Raw genomic sequence first — 18,004 nt, 5'->3', positions numbered from 1 at the left:
GAAGTCCCAGACTGGACTCAGGGGCAGATGGGAACCGGATTCAGGAGCTGCATTCTGGATTCAGGAATGCATGGATTGGGGTTGAAGGCCAAACAGGTAGAGTCCCCATCAGATGCTGACCATTGAAAAGAGGAGTTGACCTTTGTGATCCCTCGGCTTTATACTGAATACAAATATATGAATGTTGGTCAGTTTAGGATCTCCTGTCCTGTCCACTCCTTCCCTCAGGGGCGGTCTCTGACTTACTGCCCCCACAACGTGGCACACAGGATTGAGCAGTGACCTTGGGCTGCACAGGAGAAAGTATATGCAGGAGCATTTCTGCACAACAATCCCCGGCAGTAACTGTAAACATCAAGCAGACGCTGTCTGCAGAAATACACTGTTAACTTTAGGAAGTGCAGTTAGTTAGAAGAGACTGAGCTGAAAATTAAAATCGCTGAACAGAATTAATTGTGTTCTAATGCAAAACAGAACGAATCGAGGCAATTTTTTAGATTACAAAGTCCACAGGCCACTCATAGCCTACCCTACTTAGTTTCTGTGAAATGCTAGAAATACGCTTGTCTGTATTAGTTCCCTCTACTGGCCCTCACAAGTATCTTCTCGCTCTTTATTCTCATAACATTATTAATTTCAATCAACTTTAAAGAGCAGATATTTAATCTAAACATCTTTACAAATTCCTTTTGCATCCTAATGTAGTGATGAACCACCCTACATTTCCAGAACCAATTCATACCAGCCCTGGGTGGATGGTTAAGGCACACGGGATGAAGTCAACCTCTGCAGACGCTGCCCTTTTTCACTGACTAGAAAGAGAACTTTTGACTTGAGATCAGCTGATTTGACAATGGAATTCAGTGGAGATAAATGACACATTTCATATATTGCTGCTTTCAGAATTCTGTGACCACTCAATGTTTGGCCAAACCAGTGTGAGAGCAATGAGCACCACTTTGGGTCTTTCCGTTACCTCATCAGTCCAACATTAGTCCTTATTAGAACAAAGATTTTATTGCTTTGTTATTAAATATGAAAAAGCATTTTAAAAATACCCCCCCCCGCCCCAACACACACACACACAAAAAAAACCCCCAGCCTTGATGTGGGCACAAATTGAGAATTTTTACTGAATTGATCTGATATATTTCAAAATTAGTTATATGAAACTTCTTTAAACAAAGTTAAAATTTTTTTTCAGTTATTTGGTTCATTCTTTCAGAATAAAACAAAGGAAAACACAAATACGGGAAATGTTTTGTTTAAAGGGTCAGAATGCTGTGATTTGAATCTGCAAGTTCAAATTTTCCTTCTATGTGAACTTTTTATCCAAATCAGAAATATTCATCCACTGATTCTGTTAAATTTTGCTTAACAGATGATGAAGACAGAACCTCCAAGTGACTTAAATCAAAAGACCCCTAAGGTAACATTCCGTCGAACCTGGACAACATCTGAAACTGCAACCCCTGGAACCTCCGGGCCAGATGTTCATTTTCTTCCAGAGAACATCTGGAAGACCCAAGATGAAATAGATTCACTTTATGAAAATCTGCAGAGCATGGCTGAGGTATGATATTCCCTCCAGTGCTTTGCATTTCACAGGAACAGCCAAGTCCAAAACAAGGCAAGGTGAGGTTAGGTGCTGTGCTGGCTTCTGCTTTTCAGTTTAATAACGTGCCTCGATCCTAGGAAGTCCTGTGGGACTTCAAGGCTCGAGATTGTCATTTTGTATCAAAACTCATTTGATATTGGCAAACTTTCCACGTGCCTTCTAGACTTTTTACTTTACAAAGAGTGGATTCTTTTGTGTAATCCTCACACCACCACCCCTCCAATATTTTCTTGCTGCAATTCCTAAATCTTTGGGCTATCTTACCTAATACCAAAAAATAAACAACCATAACCTGCATTCTCTGTTCATGACTTTTCACTCTCATCTGCCGCCATCCTGACCTAAAGACCAACCAACACATCTTGTATCGGACTTTCACATATTCCTGAGATTGCCGAGGTAAATCTTCAGTCAGCAGTAGCAGCAAGCAGCACAGTGACCTTGCTGCCTGTGGGGTGCTGAGCGCTCTCCAGCTGCTTCTCTTACAGTTTTAAACCACTGTTGTTCTGGGAATGTAACATGTTCTGTTACCTTTCAGCAGTCTCTGGCAAAACCAGTAAGCTACCACCCATGTGTTGTCGTTTAAATGCGAGGTCCTTTTTCTTTTCTTCCAACGGCAAGGAGTTATTACAGCAATACTTCAGTCTTCCTTGGTTTTACAGGACAGAAAAAAGGCTCTGGAGGAGATGATTGGATATTATCGCTTCCGTAGCTCTTGTGAAGAATTTCAGTCATGGATGAAAGATAAAGAGAACATTTTCCGGACTCTTCAGCCTCAAGCAGACAATGTGGAGGTCATGCAGCAGAAATATCAGGTACCTCCTTTTCCCTGCTCGCATATGACACCTTTTAAACCAGGTTTCTCTTGGGAGAATAGAGAAAGTTGAGAAATCAACTTTTGAGAGTCTTTTGATTAGTTTCAACTTAGTCGTGCATAGATCAGATATTTCTCTCATATAAGCTTATGGAGACTGATGTAATTACCTCCCCTTAACTACTTCTGTGGATGTGGCATCCTGCACAAATACCACGGTCCCAAAAGATTTGTTTCGTGGTTTATCTTATGCCACTTGAAGAACAATGCTAGATGGTGAAAAAAGCCTGCAGTGCACTCGCATCCTGGCGGAGAGGGATGTTCGTGCACAGGTGTGGGGTGCGCGCCAGGGGAGATCGGGAGGGCCACAGGGGAACGACGGCACAGGTGTGTACGGTGTCAACAGACAAATGGAGAAGCCGTCTGTGAAAGTGGGAGATGAGTGGATCTGATGGACTACTGAGAACCGTGCCCACAGAAATGGAAGAACCTCAAGCTCTACATTCTTGTCTCTTTCCTATTTTAGAGCTTTTTAATGGAACTGGCTGCAGGCAAAGGCCAGCTGGGAGATATTGAAAACCTAGCTGTCAAATATGGAAAGATGAGTCCCAGCAAATACTCTGAGATCCAGATTTGGCTGCAAGACATCAACAGCAGGTAAAGGTGCTACTGATAAAACACAGGGTTGTCTCATGGGGGCAACTGGAGAGCTGACCTCTCACACCCGATGTAACCTGCACTGAGGGAATACCTCTCTGACAGATTTTGAACTGCCAGAATGGGCAAGGGAGGTTTTCATGTGTGGCTGAGGCTTGCGGTGCTCAGGGGTGGCTGTTGCTACCAGACTGGGGAGACTGGGGCAAAGGGGCAGGGGCTGCTCCCACTTGCAGCCAGGGCTTGTCCCGCTGCCCCAGGCAGGGAGCAGGGCGGCGGCGGGTTCAGGGGGCAGCCCGCAGTCTCCACAGCCCAGCTCGTGCCTGTGGAGGGGACAGGGCTATGGCCTGGCTGGAAAGCCCGTTTGTGGTCTGAGGCCTGGAGCAGACCCTCAGAGGGCCAGCTGCTCCCCTCGGGACGGGGAGAGGGGCCTCAGCACGCAGGGCTGGTCCCGCAGGGAGACGAGCAGGGCACGCCTGGGACAGCAGCCAGGGCTGGAGTGCGCCCCAGTCCTCATGCTGGGCAGCCTTACCCACTGTTAGCAGGGGAAGAGGGACGCCCTCAGCCTGTAGGATGATGCCTCCAGGATCGAGGGGTGCTTCCAGGCCCCGACATGATATTTGAACTGCAGCAATTTGTGTGTGTGTGTGCGTTAAAGCACAGCATGAATCCACCCACGGGTGACAGTGATGGAGTCAGAACAGTTGTGTGTATCAGACTGCAGCAGCTGGTTTGGTTACTGAAACGTCGGGGTGAGGATGTGTTGTCCCAAAAAAGGGGATCGTTACCGTGTGCGCAAAGCCAATGCACCCAAGGTCGCAGTATTTCTTTGTGTCCAGGTTTGCACAAAACCAGGAGCTGGGTGGTATGCCACATCCATTCATGCAGTCTGAACTGGCATAATTAACAGATTCGTTATTTACCGTGCTTCTATTGCTGATTACAATTCTTTGTCTTAAATCTGATTGGCTAACCGATTTCTCAGTTCCTTTTAAAGTGGTGGCGCATCTACTTTTTACTATGCATGCTATAAGGGCAGGGCACTTTAAGGGGCAGGTCATCCTTCTAGCCAAGGGGCAGGTGTTTTTGTATGTCAGTGAGGTAAGTTCACAGTAAGTTGCTGTTAGTCTGCACTTTCTACTATCAGTTCTATGCCCAAGGCTAAGGACACTTGGGATTAGCATTTTCCATTTGTGTCTCCATTAGCATTTTCCATTGGCATCTTCCATTCAATTCCTCTTCATACCAAGACAAATTCAGTAAGTGTCCCCTTCAGTCGGCCCCCTCCGGTCCAGACCTGTCTTTGTCAACATCAAAGATGAGCTCAACAAACATTCCAGCCTGGCCTGTCTTTCTAGACATCAAGTGCCCTTCGCAGATGTTGAAAGGAACTTCAAACCCGCTTTGACTTCACCAAGTACATTGAGTAACTGATGTACACGGACTCCTGGCACCATGCCACCCAGCTGGAACTGGGAGGCATGTGATTTTGACCACCGTTCTTTATTGGCATTGTGTCCAGTGTGTTCTGATCACCTAAGCAGGGCCCCCTTGCTTGTGATGGCACTGAGGTGAACTATGAGGTTGTGAGGGAGTGCTAGTGTCCACCCCCTCAGCCCACTTAAGTCCCGATTAACTCTTCGTTCCAGACTTTTTCTGAATAGAGAAAGGATACGGCTCAGGTATAACAAAAGCAATAAATTGAATCTGATCTCTAGGTAAAAGCAAATTTTGGGGTGGTGGCTGGGGCCAGATGCAAGTAATCGTGTTCTCTGTCTCCAAGGTGGGAACACATGGAAATTCTGAAGGAGGAGAAGGACTCTGAGCTGATTGGAGTGGCTGACGTGAGGACATTTCTTCAGGACTGTCAGAGCATAACAGTAATACTGGAAGACAAGATGGTCCAACTCACGGATCTGGAACCGGGGAACTCGCCTGCTGGGCTGGAGTCAGACAAGCGCAAACTGTCTACAGTTGAGAGAGAGATGCTGGTGGTAGAAAGGAAAATTGAATACTTGAGGAGTGCTGCAAAATCGTAAGGACCCTGTACTTCCTTTCCATACTCTGCTAGTTCTCTAAGATCATGTTGTAAATTATGGCTATAAAGAGAATGAGCACCTTATGAAGTTTCTGTTGAAGTTTCTAGCAACCTGAAGAACTGGCTTTCCTGCTGGGCTGAGATCATCCCTCTTGAGTATGACTGGGTGGTGGGCGAATAGATTGCTTCCAGACTCCACTGTTGCAGGAGGATAAATACCACAGGAATTTTTGTGGCTCTAACATGTCTCTGCTAATCAAACTTTCTTCAACATTTTGAACTACTTATCATTTAGGTTCTGAAAGTCGGAATCAAGAATGAAGGAAAAAAGATACCACCGAATTGTTCATTGAAATACGAATTTAAGCTTTTTACTTCCTTATGGTTTCTGTTCATTCACAATGGGAATGAATCACTGAGCCACAGCAGTGTTACCAGAGTCTTTCACAGGGATGCACTTTCTGCAGTACACCAACATTTCTTACTAGTGTGTAGCATTTGTTGCCTTAGCTGACTTTCTTTTTAATGTGAGTGTAAATATCCAATTCCATTTCTTTGAAAGAGTATTGGTTTAAGCTCGAAATGCCTGATGTGTTCATCTAATGGAATGTATTTTATTTCCTCTTAAAGGATTAAGGACACTAACCCTGCAGAGAGCAAGGCCATCACTGAGCAGGTGGAGAACATGGAGAGGCTTCTGGCAAAGCTCAAGCTGGAGACCCAAAATAAGCGGGACATTCTGCAGCAGGTGCAAAATCAACAGTCCTTCCTGCAAGACAGCCGCAGACTCCTGCTGTGGGCAGAAGGCATTCGGGAGAAACTGAGCAGTGAAGAAATGGGTGTGGATGTGGCTTCTGCAGAGCAATTGCTGAAGGAGCATCAAGACCTGCTGAAAGAAATTAGGTCTCAGAAAGAAAGGTAGAGAAATTCCATCAGGGTGGGCAGAGTGGGGTGATACGACAACAGTGCTGTGAAGATGAAACATGTCTATTGTGTACGTAGATTGTGAATGAAAGTGATGCTGAGGGTTTATTCAAGTGCTGTTGAAACTTGGTGTCAAAAGGAGACTGCCAAACCCAAAACCCAGTGAGCTTTTGCATACTTATCCTTATGGCTGCTGGAGGGGAAAAGAGGAGCTGTATGTTTGGAGCAGCGCTCCACAAGCTCCCCTGACACTCAGTGTCATATGCGCTTCATTTCCGTTCCCTCAGTCCTCCCTTTCTAAGGTCTTATGATTCCAGTTGTCGTCACCTTCAGTATGACTTCTGCACTGTTAAGAAGTTCCAGATACGGAGCTGGCCCTCCTTTCCCGTTCAACGGAAACCCCTGCTTATATGGGCTTTCAGTCCAAAGGGGGAGACCTCACTTTCTTCCTCCAGTAAATATCCCTGAGCAAACAACCAACTGCACTTTGTGTTTCACAGCCACGGCAAACAGAAGAAAAGGGAAAGGGAGGGAGGGAAGCCTAACATCTAGGCCCTGCCAAGAGAGCAAAGAGTGATGAAAGAGAATTCACATTCCCTCATGCAGTGAGGTCTCCCTTTTCTTTTTGGCTCTGGGAAGATTTGTGCAGCTGGAAGAGCTAGGACTCAAAGTGGTCCGTGAACAACCCAGTAATGGCAGGACGGTAGATGTACGCCAGTCCATGGAGAAGCTTGACAAGGAGCAAAAAGAGCTGGAGAAAATGTGGGAACAGCGATGGAAAAAGCTGCAGGATGGCCTGGAATTGCATAAGTTCAACAGGGAGGGAGACCGCATCACTGCAGCCCTCTCTGGCCATGAGGCCTTTCTCCGGGGCGATGACCTTGGGGTATGTGCAGCAGCTGATTTTGTTTTCTCCTACTTTGTTTCCCTACCCAGGGAGTAGCAACAATTTCCTTAATGAGATCAGTTTCCTCATTCTTATAGTCATGGCATTTTAGTACTTGGAAACTAGACTTTCAGGTTCTTAATAATGTTTTTATGTTCACTTCTCTTAATGAGAACAAAGCTCATTGTCTCAAAAATATTTTAAAAACAGGTAGGGCTGTGGTTTGTTGCTGTGTTTGTACATGTCAGATGGTTTATATATAATTGACTCCTCAGTTTGGTGGCTAACCGTTAAAAAAAGGTTCAGCCTTAACAATTAATTTTTTTTTTTTTTGGTGAAGTAAAAAGCTGACTTCAAAAAAACCAAGCTTTTTCTTTTCATTGATTATTTTAAGAACATTAAAGCAAATGAAGGAAAAAAAGGAATGCAGGCAATATTCACAAGATCAGTGAAGGAGGAGGTTGTGGTATCTGACCACCTTTTACGTTTTCAGCTGATACTGAAACTTCGGTACTTTCGGGTCAGCTAAGCGGAATAAAATTTTACTTAGTTACAGCATTTTCTGTTGCACATACCTCAATGTGCCAGAATGCTGGCATTAACCCAGAGTGCAGACTTCCCTAAAAGGCGCAAATGGAACCAAAATGGAAACATAAAACAGAAGCAACAAGTATGATACAAACCTAAACACCTGCTGCTTTTTTGTAGCCCTGAACGTCCTTAAGCATGTAAAAAATGTACATTTTATCTCCTGTCTGAAAGGGAAGGGGGAAAATAAGGTCCAAAATATTTTTTTCATTGCCACAGAAACAACATGTGACTGAGATAAAACTTGATCAAATTATCGTTCTTAAATGCAGGACCACGTAGATGCAGTTCGAAGTCTGCTGAAGCAACACCAAGAATTTGAACAACTGCTGATGGCGCTGAAGCGACGAGTGGAAGCACTTAATGAAAATGGGGTGAACCTAATAGAGAGCAGGCACTTTGCATCTCACATGTGAGTCCAAACTCCTTCCTTTTTTATTTAGCTTTAATAAACAATCCAGTGTGATTAGGGTGAGATGAAAAACTTTCTTTGAGCCAAGAATTAGGTGATCTCCAAGCTATGATCTGCTGGATGGGAGGGTGGGGAAAGTGAATTTTTTTTAAAAAATATAGACTTCCTGTGCTCTCTGGACAAATGAGCAAAATGCTTTAAGTTAAAAGTGGCATTTGAGAGAACACTAGAATAATTCACCTTGTATTATGTATTACACATAGTGTTAAAAATTCTTTAATGTAAAATCATTAAATGCCTACATAAATGTTTCTTCATTTATCAGTATCACATATTAGAATTAATGTTTGCTGTTAAAAAGTTACAGGAGAGTTCAGAAGGAAATAACTCATCAGGAGAAGCTTCTTCATGTTTTTGTCAAAGATGAACTGTAATTCATTTACCGTGTTAGAGCCACTAAAATCTAGTCAGGGGACTTCTGCATAAACAAGAATTAGAAACATCGGTTCAGAATGGAACTCTTGTGAACAAAAAGACCATGTTCTTGTGATCACACGTGATAATGTCCTGAAAATTCCCGCCAGGAATTTATAAAATTTCTCTTAATATCAGATTTCTTGCCATCACTACCACCATTAGAAGGACATTCCTAAGCCTCACTGCATTTAATATTATAGAGGAAATTATTCGTTAAGGTGGAATATTTGGCAAAGAGAAAGGTCTGGATGTTTTAGTCAAACTGTGACTGCAATTCATCAATGTAACGCAGCCATACAAAAGGAAAATCCAGAGCAGCTGGCAAGTAATAGCTGCTTTCCGAGTGAACCCAGCACTGTCATGGGACAGTGGCATATATCCCTTCGTCCTGTCAACAGAGATGTTGAACAAGACTCCGTTTATATCAGTCACAACTACAGTACAAGCAAGAGCAGCCAATATGACTAGTACTGCATTGGAGTTGCTGTTTTTCTTGGCAGTATTGAAGAGAGAATGGCCACTCTTCGGCGAAGGTGGGAGCAGCTGATACAAAGCAACACCAAGAGAAAACAGAGGCTGTTGGATTCTCTACAGCTGCAGGTAAAAGGACTGATGCTGTAGATTTGGTCAGGCATATGTGAAGTAATTTTACAGTTTGTCTCAATATGGGACAAATCTCAACTTCTGAGCATTCCCACTACAGCTCACTTTCTCTTTGGCCATGAGATGGAGAATTTTATTTTCCAGGGAGTGATACATTGATGATAAATCTTACAAAGCCATAACCACAGCAAAATACCAAAACAAAACTGGAGCTATTGAATGAAAAATATCAACAGAATATTTGGTCTATTGGATAAGTTTATTCTTCTCATTACTTATTATTGTTCTGGCCCTTAATAATTTGCAAATAACTGTATTTGCACTAACTGTACTTTTGTCACCAAGTTTAACTTCCAGTGCTGAAATACAAAGTTATCCTGGAGGATTGGACTTGGCTTATGGTTAGAACAGTCTGTTGAAAATGCACAGCTTCACTGACAGTTAAAGGCCACACATTAGTAAGTGTGATGAAAGAAGGGACTAAGAGATATTACTCTGAGAGCTTAAGCTCATCAATGGTTCAAGATCATGGCTCCTCAGTTAAGAATTATATGAAAACATATCGCATTTCCTGACACTTTAAAGAAAAAAAATCAGGGCAAGGTTGCACTGCAAACCCACACAGAATCAGAAGTTAAATCAATTTAATCCTGTTTGTTTCTGTAAGGAGTTTAATCGTGATACTGCTGAGCTTTTGATATGGATGGAGGAGAAGTATAAGATCGCATCAGATGAATCCTATCGTGATCCAACAAATGTTCTACGCAAACTGAAGTGGCATGAGGCTGCTGAGAAGGAAATGATGGCTAATGAGGAGCACTTCGCAACACTGATAAAGGTGAGGGCAGTTTTGCAGCTAAGTCTTCCACCTTGTCCCAAACTTCACAGATGCTGATCTGCTCAAAAAAATGATGTGCTGTGTTTCTCCAGAAAGGAAATCAACTGATTCAAGACAAACATTATGCTGCAGTTTCTATTCAGGAGAAGATGTCAGAGCTTCAAAAGAAGTGGAAGGAATTGTATGGCAAGATGATAGAGCGAGGTGACAAGCTGAGACAAGCTGGGCAGCAAGAACAGCTCATGGAACTGCTCCAGGTCAGGAGGTGATGGGATGCAGTTGGGAGGAATGGCCTAGGAGCCTGATTCCTCAGAATACATCCAGAAAAAAGTATATTTTAAGGTGTCTAATTTGTCTGCAGTCTCAGGAGAGAAAACCCAGTATAACATTGACTAAGCTTACTCCAAAGCTATGAGCAGGGTAAAAGTGCCAGCATAGCACCAAGACACAAAGCCGTTGAACTCAGGCTCAGCACTGCATCTGTGTGACCATCCTGTATTGGGAAAACAGTCAAAAAACTCTTTGCGAGGGTCAGTGCTGTGCAAACATAACTGCTCGCTTGGAGCCAGTTTGGGGGTTGGAGGCATGACATTGTATTCAGGACATTGTTATCGAGGCGAATTGTATGAGAGTAACAATGTGCTGTGAAGCTGCTTTGGTACCGGTATGTCATGGAACTGCTATTGTATTGTAGCTACAATCTGAAGCCTTTGAAGATGATTGTTTCATATTATGTCACCGAAGATAGTTCAAAGAGACCGCTTTTAATTATGTACTTTAGTTTCTTAGGGAGTAGAGTACTCCAAAATAGCGTGCAAAATGAAATATTCACAGGGAATGGCTCGTAGAGACACCTGGCCGTTGTGTTACAAAGAAAGGACATATGGGTTTAAAAATTGTGTCCAAGAAGCTGGCACAGGAGGGGCCAAGTGAAAGAAAATCATGCTGAAAGGTCAGTACAAGTGTGGTGTAATCTTTTGCTGGCAGGATGCCAAAAAGAAGATAGAGAAAATTGAGAAAGTGCTTCAGGAATCTGAGACAGGCCATGATTTGCGCTCCAGCCGTGATCTACTCAAGCAGCACAGACAGCTGGAAAATGAAACACGTGAACTGGCAGAGAAAATTAACTCTATTGTATCTCATGCAAGAAAAATGGCCACCAATCACTTTGACTCCCAGAGGATTCTGAACGAAACACAGAAATACCTGAAAAGGTGAGGTGTCCCTCTCTTTTTGTCTCCACCCTTTATGACTAATAGCATTTTTTGTTCTACCTTCTAGAAAATGTGTTTTGATTTATTAGGTTTAACCCATATTCAGGAATAATTTCCCCTCCCATTTGTAGCACAGCTCTGCTTAGATCGGCACCTACACAGCTTCCTGTTGCCCCACCTCAACCGTCGTCCTTGGACCTTGCTCCTTGCCTGCTGCACTCCTAGTCCTTTGCTCATCCATAGGTCATCCACTGCTTTCTAAGAGGCGTAATGATCCAGCATTCAATAGTGACTACTTCCCTAAAGCATCACATGACAAGCCTAGGTCTTCAAAAGCATAAAAATCTTTTATTCTGCTTATGTTTAGTGTTACTGTCTAAGTCTACTTGCCAAAAGTAGCCTTCTGGAGAAGCGTTCTGTATGTGCAGCCAGCACTAACCATTGAAATTTGATTGCAGAGAAGTGTCCAGTGTTTTGTAATCTTCACGGTGGTATTATAGCCTAATTCCTTCAGCAGAATCAGAATAAAGCTTTGGTTTAACATATATGTAATGGGTGACCCCCAGGTTTGAGTCTTTGCAAGCACCTCTTGAGGAGAGGCGTAAGTTGCTGGAAGCTGCGGTGGATCTCTACGAGTTCTACCATTATCACGACATGGAACTGAACTGGATTAATGAGAGATTGCCTATTGCCCATTCCAACAACTGCGGCAAGTCCTTGGATGTGGCTCAAAGCCTGTTGCAAAAACACAAGGTAACTAGTTTAATTAAGTGTTGGCACATTCCATTTCACCTCAGCCTGCAAACCTGCACCTGCACAGTTCTCCTTTACCTTCAGGAAGGCTATTGCAAACAAAATGTATTGTCACACTTTCAGAAAGTGTATTGCCACACATTCACTGATTCCAGCTAAAATGGTTCCGGTGAATTGAGACAGGTCAGCAAGGTAGTGGTGATTTTCAGAGCAAATGTGAAATTCCTCTGGGAACTGCAAAATTTGTTGTATTTTGCAGTATTATTATTCTGAGAAATTTTGTAGATCTTCCTATCATAAGTGAATAAAAGGCCAGTGTGCCTCACACTATAGGAAAAATTGAGGGGTTTGCTTCGTGGCTTGATCTGGGTTGAATATTTTGACTGTTAAATGCTTATCCTACTTTACTTCTATGCTCACTGCTTTGTTAGACAAGCAGTCTTGAGGTATGTGCATGCTAGTTTCTCTAGGAGAGTACGCAACAGCCATTTAATGTTTACTTTAGTTCTGCACTGCCTGTGTAATGCACAATCCACAGTCAACACTGTTAACTCTGATTTCTGGAGAGTTGATTTTTGTAGCAGTTCTTCACAGCTCAGGAAGCACCCCAGAGCTGCTCTGCACCACAGGCAACACTGGATTTTGCAGCATCTGGACTGCAGGTTCCATGGAAATGTTTGTAAGACCAGTGGGGAGGCTTTATGGAGAAGGAGTCTAATGATTTCCGTAGTAATACCTCTCTTCCCACCATGCTCCAGCTCATTCATCTTCTGGCATAGTTTATTTTCCCCGTCAGCAGCTAGCAGCTCTTTTCTGAATCTCCCCACTTTGTGCCTCATCCTTTGTCCTGCTCCATCTCCCAAACTTCCCTGGCTGCTGGGCAGGGGAAGGGGCAGGTGCATGGTAAGGAGAAAGGGTAGGACCAGGCTGGGGCAGCCGGCTGAGGAATTCGGTGGGTAATGCTGAGGATGTAGGGAAGTTACGGGATGACTGCTGCCTCCTCGCGGACTCCCTCAATGGCAGTGCAAGAGCAGAACTTCATCCAGGTGGGGCTGGCAGTGGTGGATGAGGCAGAAGCTGTTTCAGAAACTTGGTAGTCCTTGTGCCCACTGGCTATACTCTGCCCACCATCTTCAGCTGCCAGTTTTGCTTAGGACTAGGAGCACATAGAATTTCTTTGTCTTCACATACCCTTCCTTTATTCCTATTTCTTCTTTTATCTCATTCCCAGGAACTGCAGGCAGAAGTAAATGCCCACAAACAGCAAGTCCAGCGGGTCCTGGATAAAGGACAGACAATGGTGGTAGTCCAGCACCCGTCAGCTCAGAAAATAAGTGAGAAATGCCAGGAGCTTGTGACTGCCTGGCAGGGCTTGGAGAAGGCCTGTGAGAAAAGGATGAAGCAGCTACAGTACTCAGTTGGCTTCCAGGAGGTACAACGTACAGCAACAGTTTCACACAGTAGTTTCTTCAGAGAAACAAGAGACCAAAGTTTTAAAGTGAATAACAAAACAGCTTTGCTGGGACTGGTATTCACTTCAGTTGCTTGAAGCCAGATTCATAGGAGGGTGGTCTTGGTTGCATAGCTGAATGCAGCCCCCAGTCTAGAGTGGCTGCTCTAGAGGTTTGCCTTGGATTGTACGTATCCCTTATGGGTGTGTATGGAACACACATTTCTCCTGGTAGTAGCTCCCTTCTCAATGTTTTTTTGCGACCTCAGGCTTAAGTAATGCAGTGGATCCTGAACTTGGCCCTTCATACTGGAGAATTATGATGAGGAAAGCAGAAAAGAAGGAATCTCTTGTGCCTTCCAGTCTTTGCCTCTTCCAGACAACAAATGATATTGAGGAACTGGGAACACTCTTCCAGAGCGAGCTAGGACTTTTGGCCTTATTATTTTCAACAGGATTCTGGACCTTTATGTTTAGCCTGTTAAAAAAAATTGCCTGCAAATGTTTAAATCAATAATCCAAATTTTCTATCAGTGGGTCATGCAGGAGTGCAGTTATTCAGACAACACATGCAGTTTTGTAGACATAAACAGCATTTGCACAGAGTCCACCGGCCCACCTGAAGTATGTTCCCGGGGCCATTTGATCATCTGGCATCTTGTGTCCTCTAGCTGCCTACTATAGGCTTTATGAAGCCTGATTTTTATAGGTGATTTGAACTTCTCGGTAAGGGGAAGGAAAAATATCACTGATATTTTACGGTAGCCCCTATCCTTAGTGAATAAGTAAAGAAAGAGTCAAGTGAGGATAGTGATGGGAAGGAAGTGAGACATCATGAAACTTACTGCCAGACCTTCAATGTCTTGGAGAAGACCTTAGTTATCCTGCACCAAAATCTTCTGTCTCTTGCCTCCTTCACCTTTCTATGATTTGACAGAACAACAGTGTGGAATAGTAGGTTATTGGGGTTAAATATTCTTTATTTATTATTTAATGAAACATAACAGTAAAATGTTACGGTGCACCCTCTGTTTCGAATTTTTTAGGTCGTGAGCACTCGTGATGAGTATTTTGAAAGCTGGGATAGAAACTAATTTGCTAATTTGCATTCTCTTTAACTGATAGTTTTTGATGAATACTTCAGACCTGGAGGCTTGGATAGCAGAAAAACGTCCACTCGTGACAAGCAAGGACTATGGTAAGGATGAAGATGGAACACTGAAACTCCTGAAGAAACATAAGGTATTTATTTGCTTAAATGCTGTACAGTGGCCTGATCTGGTCTGCCTGTGGCTGTAAAATTTTCTCTCTCATTGGTATTTAAATGTCCATCCATCTACAAGATATTTTGCATTGATGTATGTCTATATGTGAATGGACTAACAGAAGACCATGCTTTTGCCAAGAAAGGTTGGATGATATGATCCTTGAGGTCCCTTCCAACCTGATATTCTATGATTCTGTGAAGAGATGAATGCAGCTGACTAATATGGTTGGAAAAAATGTAATTTGGGGAAAAAGGAGAATGGTGAATATTCTTATCTTGTTTGTTGGAGGCCCAAACTGACTACATTTCAGTCTCAATAAATGTATGCAGAAGCCTTATTTTTCTTTTTTTCTAGAATCAAAGATACGGTACAGGTAGAGCATTATTACAGGAATACTTTTCTCTGCCTGATAAGGCATCATGAATTTCTGATTGTCTTTACCTAATTTGTTTGATTTAATGCACACTTTTTTTCCCAAAAATATTTTGCTAGAAAATAATCTAAAGTTGATCGAGTCTTGGAAATATAACATGCTACCAGAAAGTTTTTCTCCTCTTTTAATGTCTCAATGACTACACCATAGGCTGGTGCAAAAGTTCAGACAATTCATATCTTGGACAACTGGCTCTCAGTACACTATTTTCTTTGCCAGGCACTGGAGCATGAGATTGCCATTTACCAAGATTTGTTGAAACAATTGAGTGAAAGTGTCCAAAAACTTCCTCTTGTGGGCTCTATCCAGTATGTTGAGGTTGATGCACCAAAGGAACAAGTTCATTTAAGACTCCAGGAGCTGCAGGAACTAGCAGCAGCAAGGTATGAACTAAAACTGTCCCTTGGATCCTAGGTTTGATTCAAAGTCCACAGAAGTCAGTAAAGGATAATCTCCAGTTACCTCGCTGGAATTTTAATCACATCCATTATCGCCTCTTTTTTCAGCTGTGTTTAAGAAATTGCTTGGTTCTACATTAGAATTCTGTAGACCTGTGAGCCTGCCATTATTGCTAAGCAAGCACTCTCTTCAGGGAGTTTTGGTACATATTCAGGGTTTGAAGCTCCCAAAATTCTTCTTTACCCGTCATCGTCCCCTGTGAAGTGACTTGAGATGCTGGATTCTGACTTGCATTTGTGGTATTTGGAATCTGCTATCAAAAGGGGGGAAAAAAGTTTTTACAAGTTTTCATTAATGTTGCTTGAAAATTGCTTAATTCAGTACAGAGTAGAAGGGAGACAATTACAATTATGCTTACCTTTATGCCCAGTGGCTCTACTAGTATAGGAAGGGTTTTATTCTTGAATGAATCATTTACATTTCGTTTCACTTCCTTTCTGTTATTGCCACAGTAGAATGTTTAGAACAGGGCAGTTTGCCTGTACACATGGTTTTTAAATACTTCTATTTTCTTGACAGGAAGGAACAAATGTCTGAACAGTTCAGGTTTTTCCTCTACAAAAATATCACTCAGAAAAGGAATGGGGCTCTACAAGCAGAATAACAAATAAACGAGTCTGAATACTGCAATAATTAAGCCTAGGGGAAGTGCTGATATTTAACCTCTTGTTTTTATTCTTGTTTACAATTTAAAAAGTAGAAGTATCAATAGAAATTCCTGTGAATGAAAAGTTCAGAAAAAGAAATAATCTAGAAATATCAAAAGGCTTGCATGTGTTGAACTCAAACGTTTTGTGTTCTTTCATGCTTGATGTTAACCGGGGTCTCATGGTGCTTTATTGCTGCTCTGGTTTGAACCTATGATCTGCAATCTCCTTGGCAGGCAGGACTCTCTCAGCAGGCAACATCTCTTGTAATAAGCATTTGTGATTCGAACGGGGAAGCCAGGTTCACCTTTCCTGGGATATTTGTGCAATAGCAAGGCAGTGTTAGCAGGTGGAAAATTGCTATTTTGTTTATTGTGCAAGGCCTGTAACATGTCAAACTGCATTATAAGAGACTCTAGATGATCAGAAATATGCAGTAGGTGGCAGCAATTTTGCTGAACAGGCAATGTGAACAGAATTGCATAAAATGGCTTTCATGGCATTTGCCTTCCTGTTGTGCTGTCCTCAGAAAATTTCCTTCTCATTTTTGTAAGTACTACAGTTACCTTTAGACAGATCAGGACAGATTTGGAAAAAAACGAAGGGTATTCTCATGGGAACGAAACCCAAACAAACAAAAAATTAAAAAACGAACAAGCAAAACAAACCTCAACAAAACCAGGGAGAGAACTCCCCTAGGCACTGTGCTTTTCTGAGAAACTCAGCCAATAAGCCTGACCTGGGTGCCAGCTGTCACGCTACAAACCTAATTTCCAACCCTGAGAAATAGGGTCAGCTCTTTCATTGAAGCAAATGAGTCTTGATGGTTTGGGGGATTAACAGGAAGCAAGTTACTGATTGCCCTTCTCTCATATTCCCTTGGCCTAATTGTACTGTCCTATGTCCTTTCCCCAACAGAGCGAAGAAGCTAGATGAGACTCTTGTCTTGCATGAGTTTCTACGAGAATATGAAGATCTGCAAGACTGGATCACTCAGCAGAAACAAACAGCCAGCTCTGAAGACTATGGAATTGATTATGAACATGTCTTGGTGAGGTTTTAGAGCATCAAAAATCAACCAAAATGTATGTAGTAAGACTGTAAAAAGATTCTAAGTTTGTGCTTGAAAACTTAAGACAGAGTAAGAAGTAAGTATAAATAACAGGAAGACAGAAAGAGAAAAGAGTAAAGAGTGGGTGGGAAGGATTGATGTGTTATGACAGGCAGGCAGCATTGCCCAGCACTTACATCGTGATACCATGGGGGCTGAGCTGCATAAAACAACTGCATCCTCAAATGTCTGTGCCTTCAGAAATCATCTCCTTTCTGGTTTTAATAACCAGATATATCAGTGGTGTCCATTAAGGATTTTTTTCATTACAAATGTTGATGTAGGAACATCTGCAGCTATACCTCTTAACACGGCACAGAAGCTAATGTCAACCCATTAGAAATCAATAGCCATTCAGAATCCTCATTTTTATAATTTATTTCAAAATACCTTGTGTTCTAAATCTTGGAATTGGACTACATTATTATTCAGTTATAGTACTGTATACACATTTGCATTCATGAAGCGAAAACATATAATTTAATAATTGAGATTGATTATATATTGAATGTTTGCTTCTATCCTCAGTAACAGTGCTTCTGCCTCCCATCTGCATCACAAACCTCATGTTTTCCTGATAGTTTGTAGCTCCTCCTCGTCTTTGAAAGTAAAATCCAGTCATTCTTTGCAACTTCTCCATCTCCAAATATGATCGGCTTATTACCTATCTTTTGGCTGTGTGCTGAGCAGGTGTGTTTGGGGAAAGAGAGCACTAACTTTTCGTTATTGTTGTTTTTCCCTTCAAAAGCAACTTTGTGCCAAGTATGACACATTCCGACACCAGCTGGAAGCAGCGAGGAAAAGAGTTGTGGCTTTC

The 18,004-nt window shown here is 42.5% G+C and overlaps 1 protein-coding gene across 1 annotated transcript in view; it reads left to right on the top strand.

The window, feature by feature from the left end:
• Positions 1-1,381: 1,381 nt before the first annotated feature.
• The window catches only part of LOC104501719 (spectrin beta chain, non-erythrocytic 5-like), a gene marked incomplete at both ends in the record, with an annotated part of 21,034 nt that continues 4,411 nt past the window's right edge, over positions 1,382-18,004 (top strand). Inside the window, 16 exons of the mRNA XM_010145573.1 lie at positions 1,382-1,573; positions 2,281-2,433; positions 2,959-3,089; positions 4,870-5,121; positions 5,755-6,042; positions 6,688-6,934; positions 7,795-7,934; positions 8,912-9,011; positions 9,682-9,852; positions 9,945-10,109; positions 10,840-11,066; positions 11,633-11,819; positions 13,051-13,251; positions 14,395-14,511; positions 15,190-15,353; positions 16,995-17,127. Of these exons, the coding sequence (XP_010143875.1) occupies positions 1,382-1,573; positions 2,281-2,433; positions 2,959-3,089; positions 4,870-5,121; positions 5,755-6,042; positions 6,688-6,934; positions 7,795-7,934; positions 8,912-9,011; positions 9,682-9,852; positions 9,945-10,109; positions 10,840-11,066; positions 11,633-11,819; positions 13,051-13,251; positions 14,395-14,511; positions 15,190-15,353; positions 16,995-17,127 (2,868 nt within the window). The remainder of the gene's footprint in view (positions 1,574-2,280; positions 2,434-2,958; positions 3,090-4,869; positions 5,122-5,754; positions 6,043-6,687; positions 6,935-7,794; positions 7,935-8,911; positions 9,012-9,681; positions 9,853-9,944; positions 10,110-10,839; positions 11,067-11,632; positions 11,820-13,050; positions 13,252-14,394; positions 14,512-15,189; positions 15,354-16,994; positions 17,128-18,004) is intronic.

This window comes from Buceros rhinoceros, unplaced genomic scaffold, assembly GCF_000710305.1.
Source record: "Buceros rhinoceros silvestris isolate BGI_N320 unplaced genomic scaffold, ASM71030v1 scaffold40011, whole genome shotgun sequence".
Classification (NCBI taxonomy): domain Eukaryota; kingdom Metazoa; phylum Chordata; class Aves; order Bucerotiformes; family Bucerotidae; genus Buceros; species Buceros rhinoceros.
This window is presented reverse-complemented; position numbering and strand designations above follow the sequence as displayed.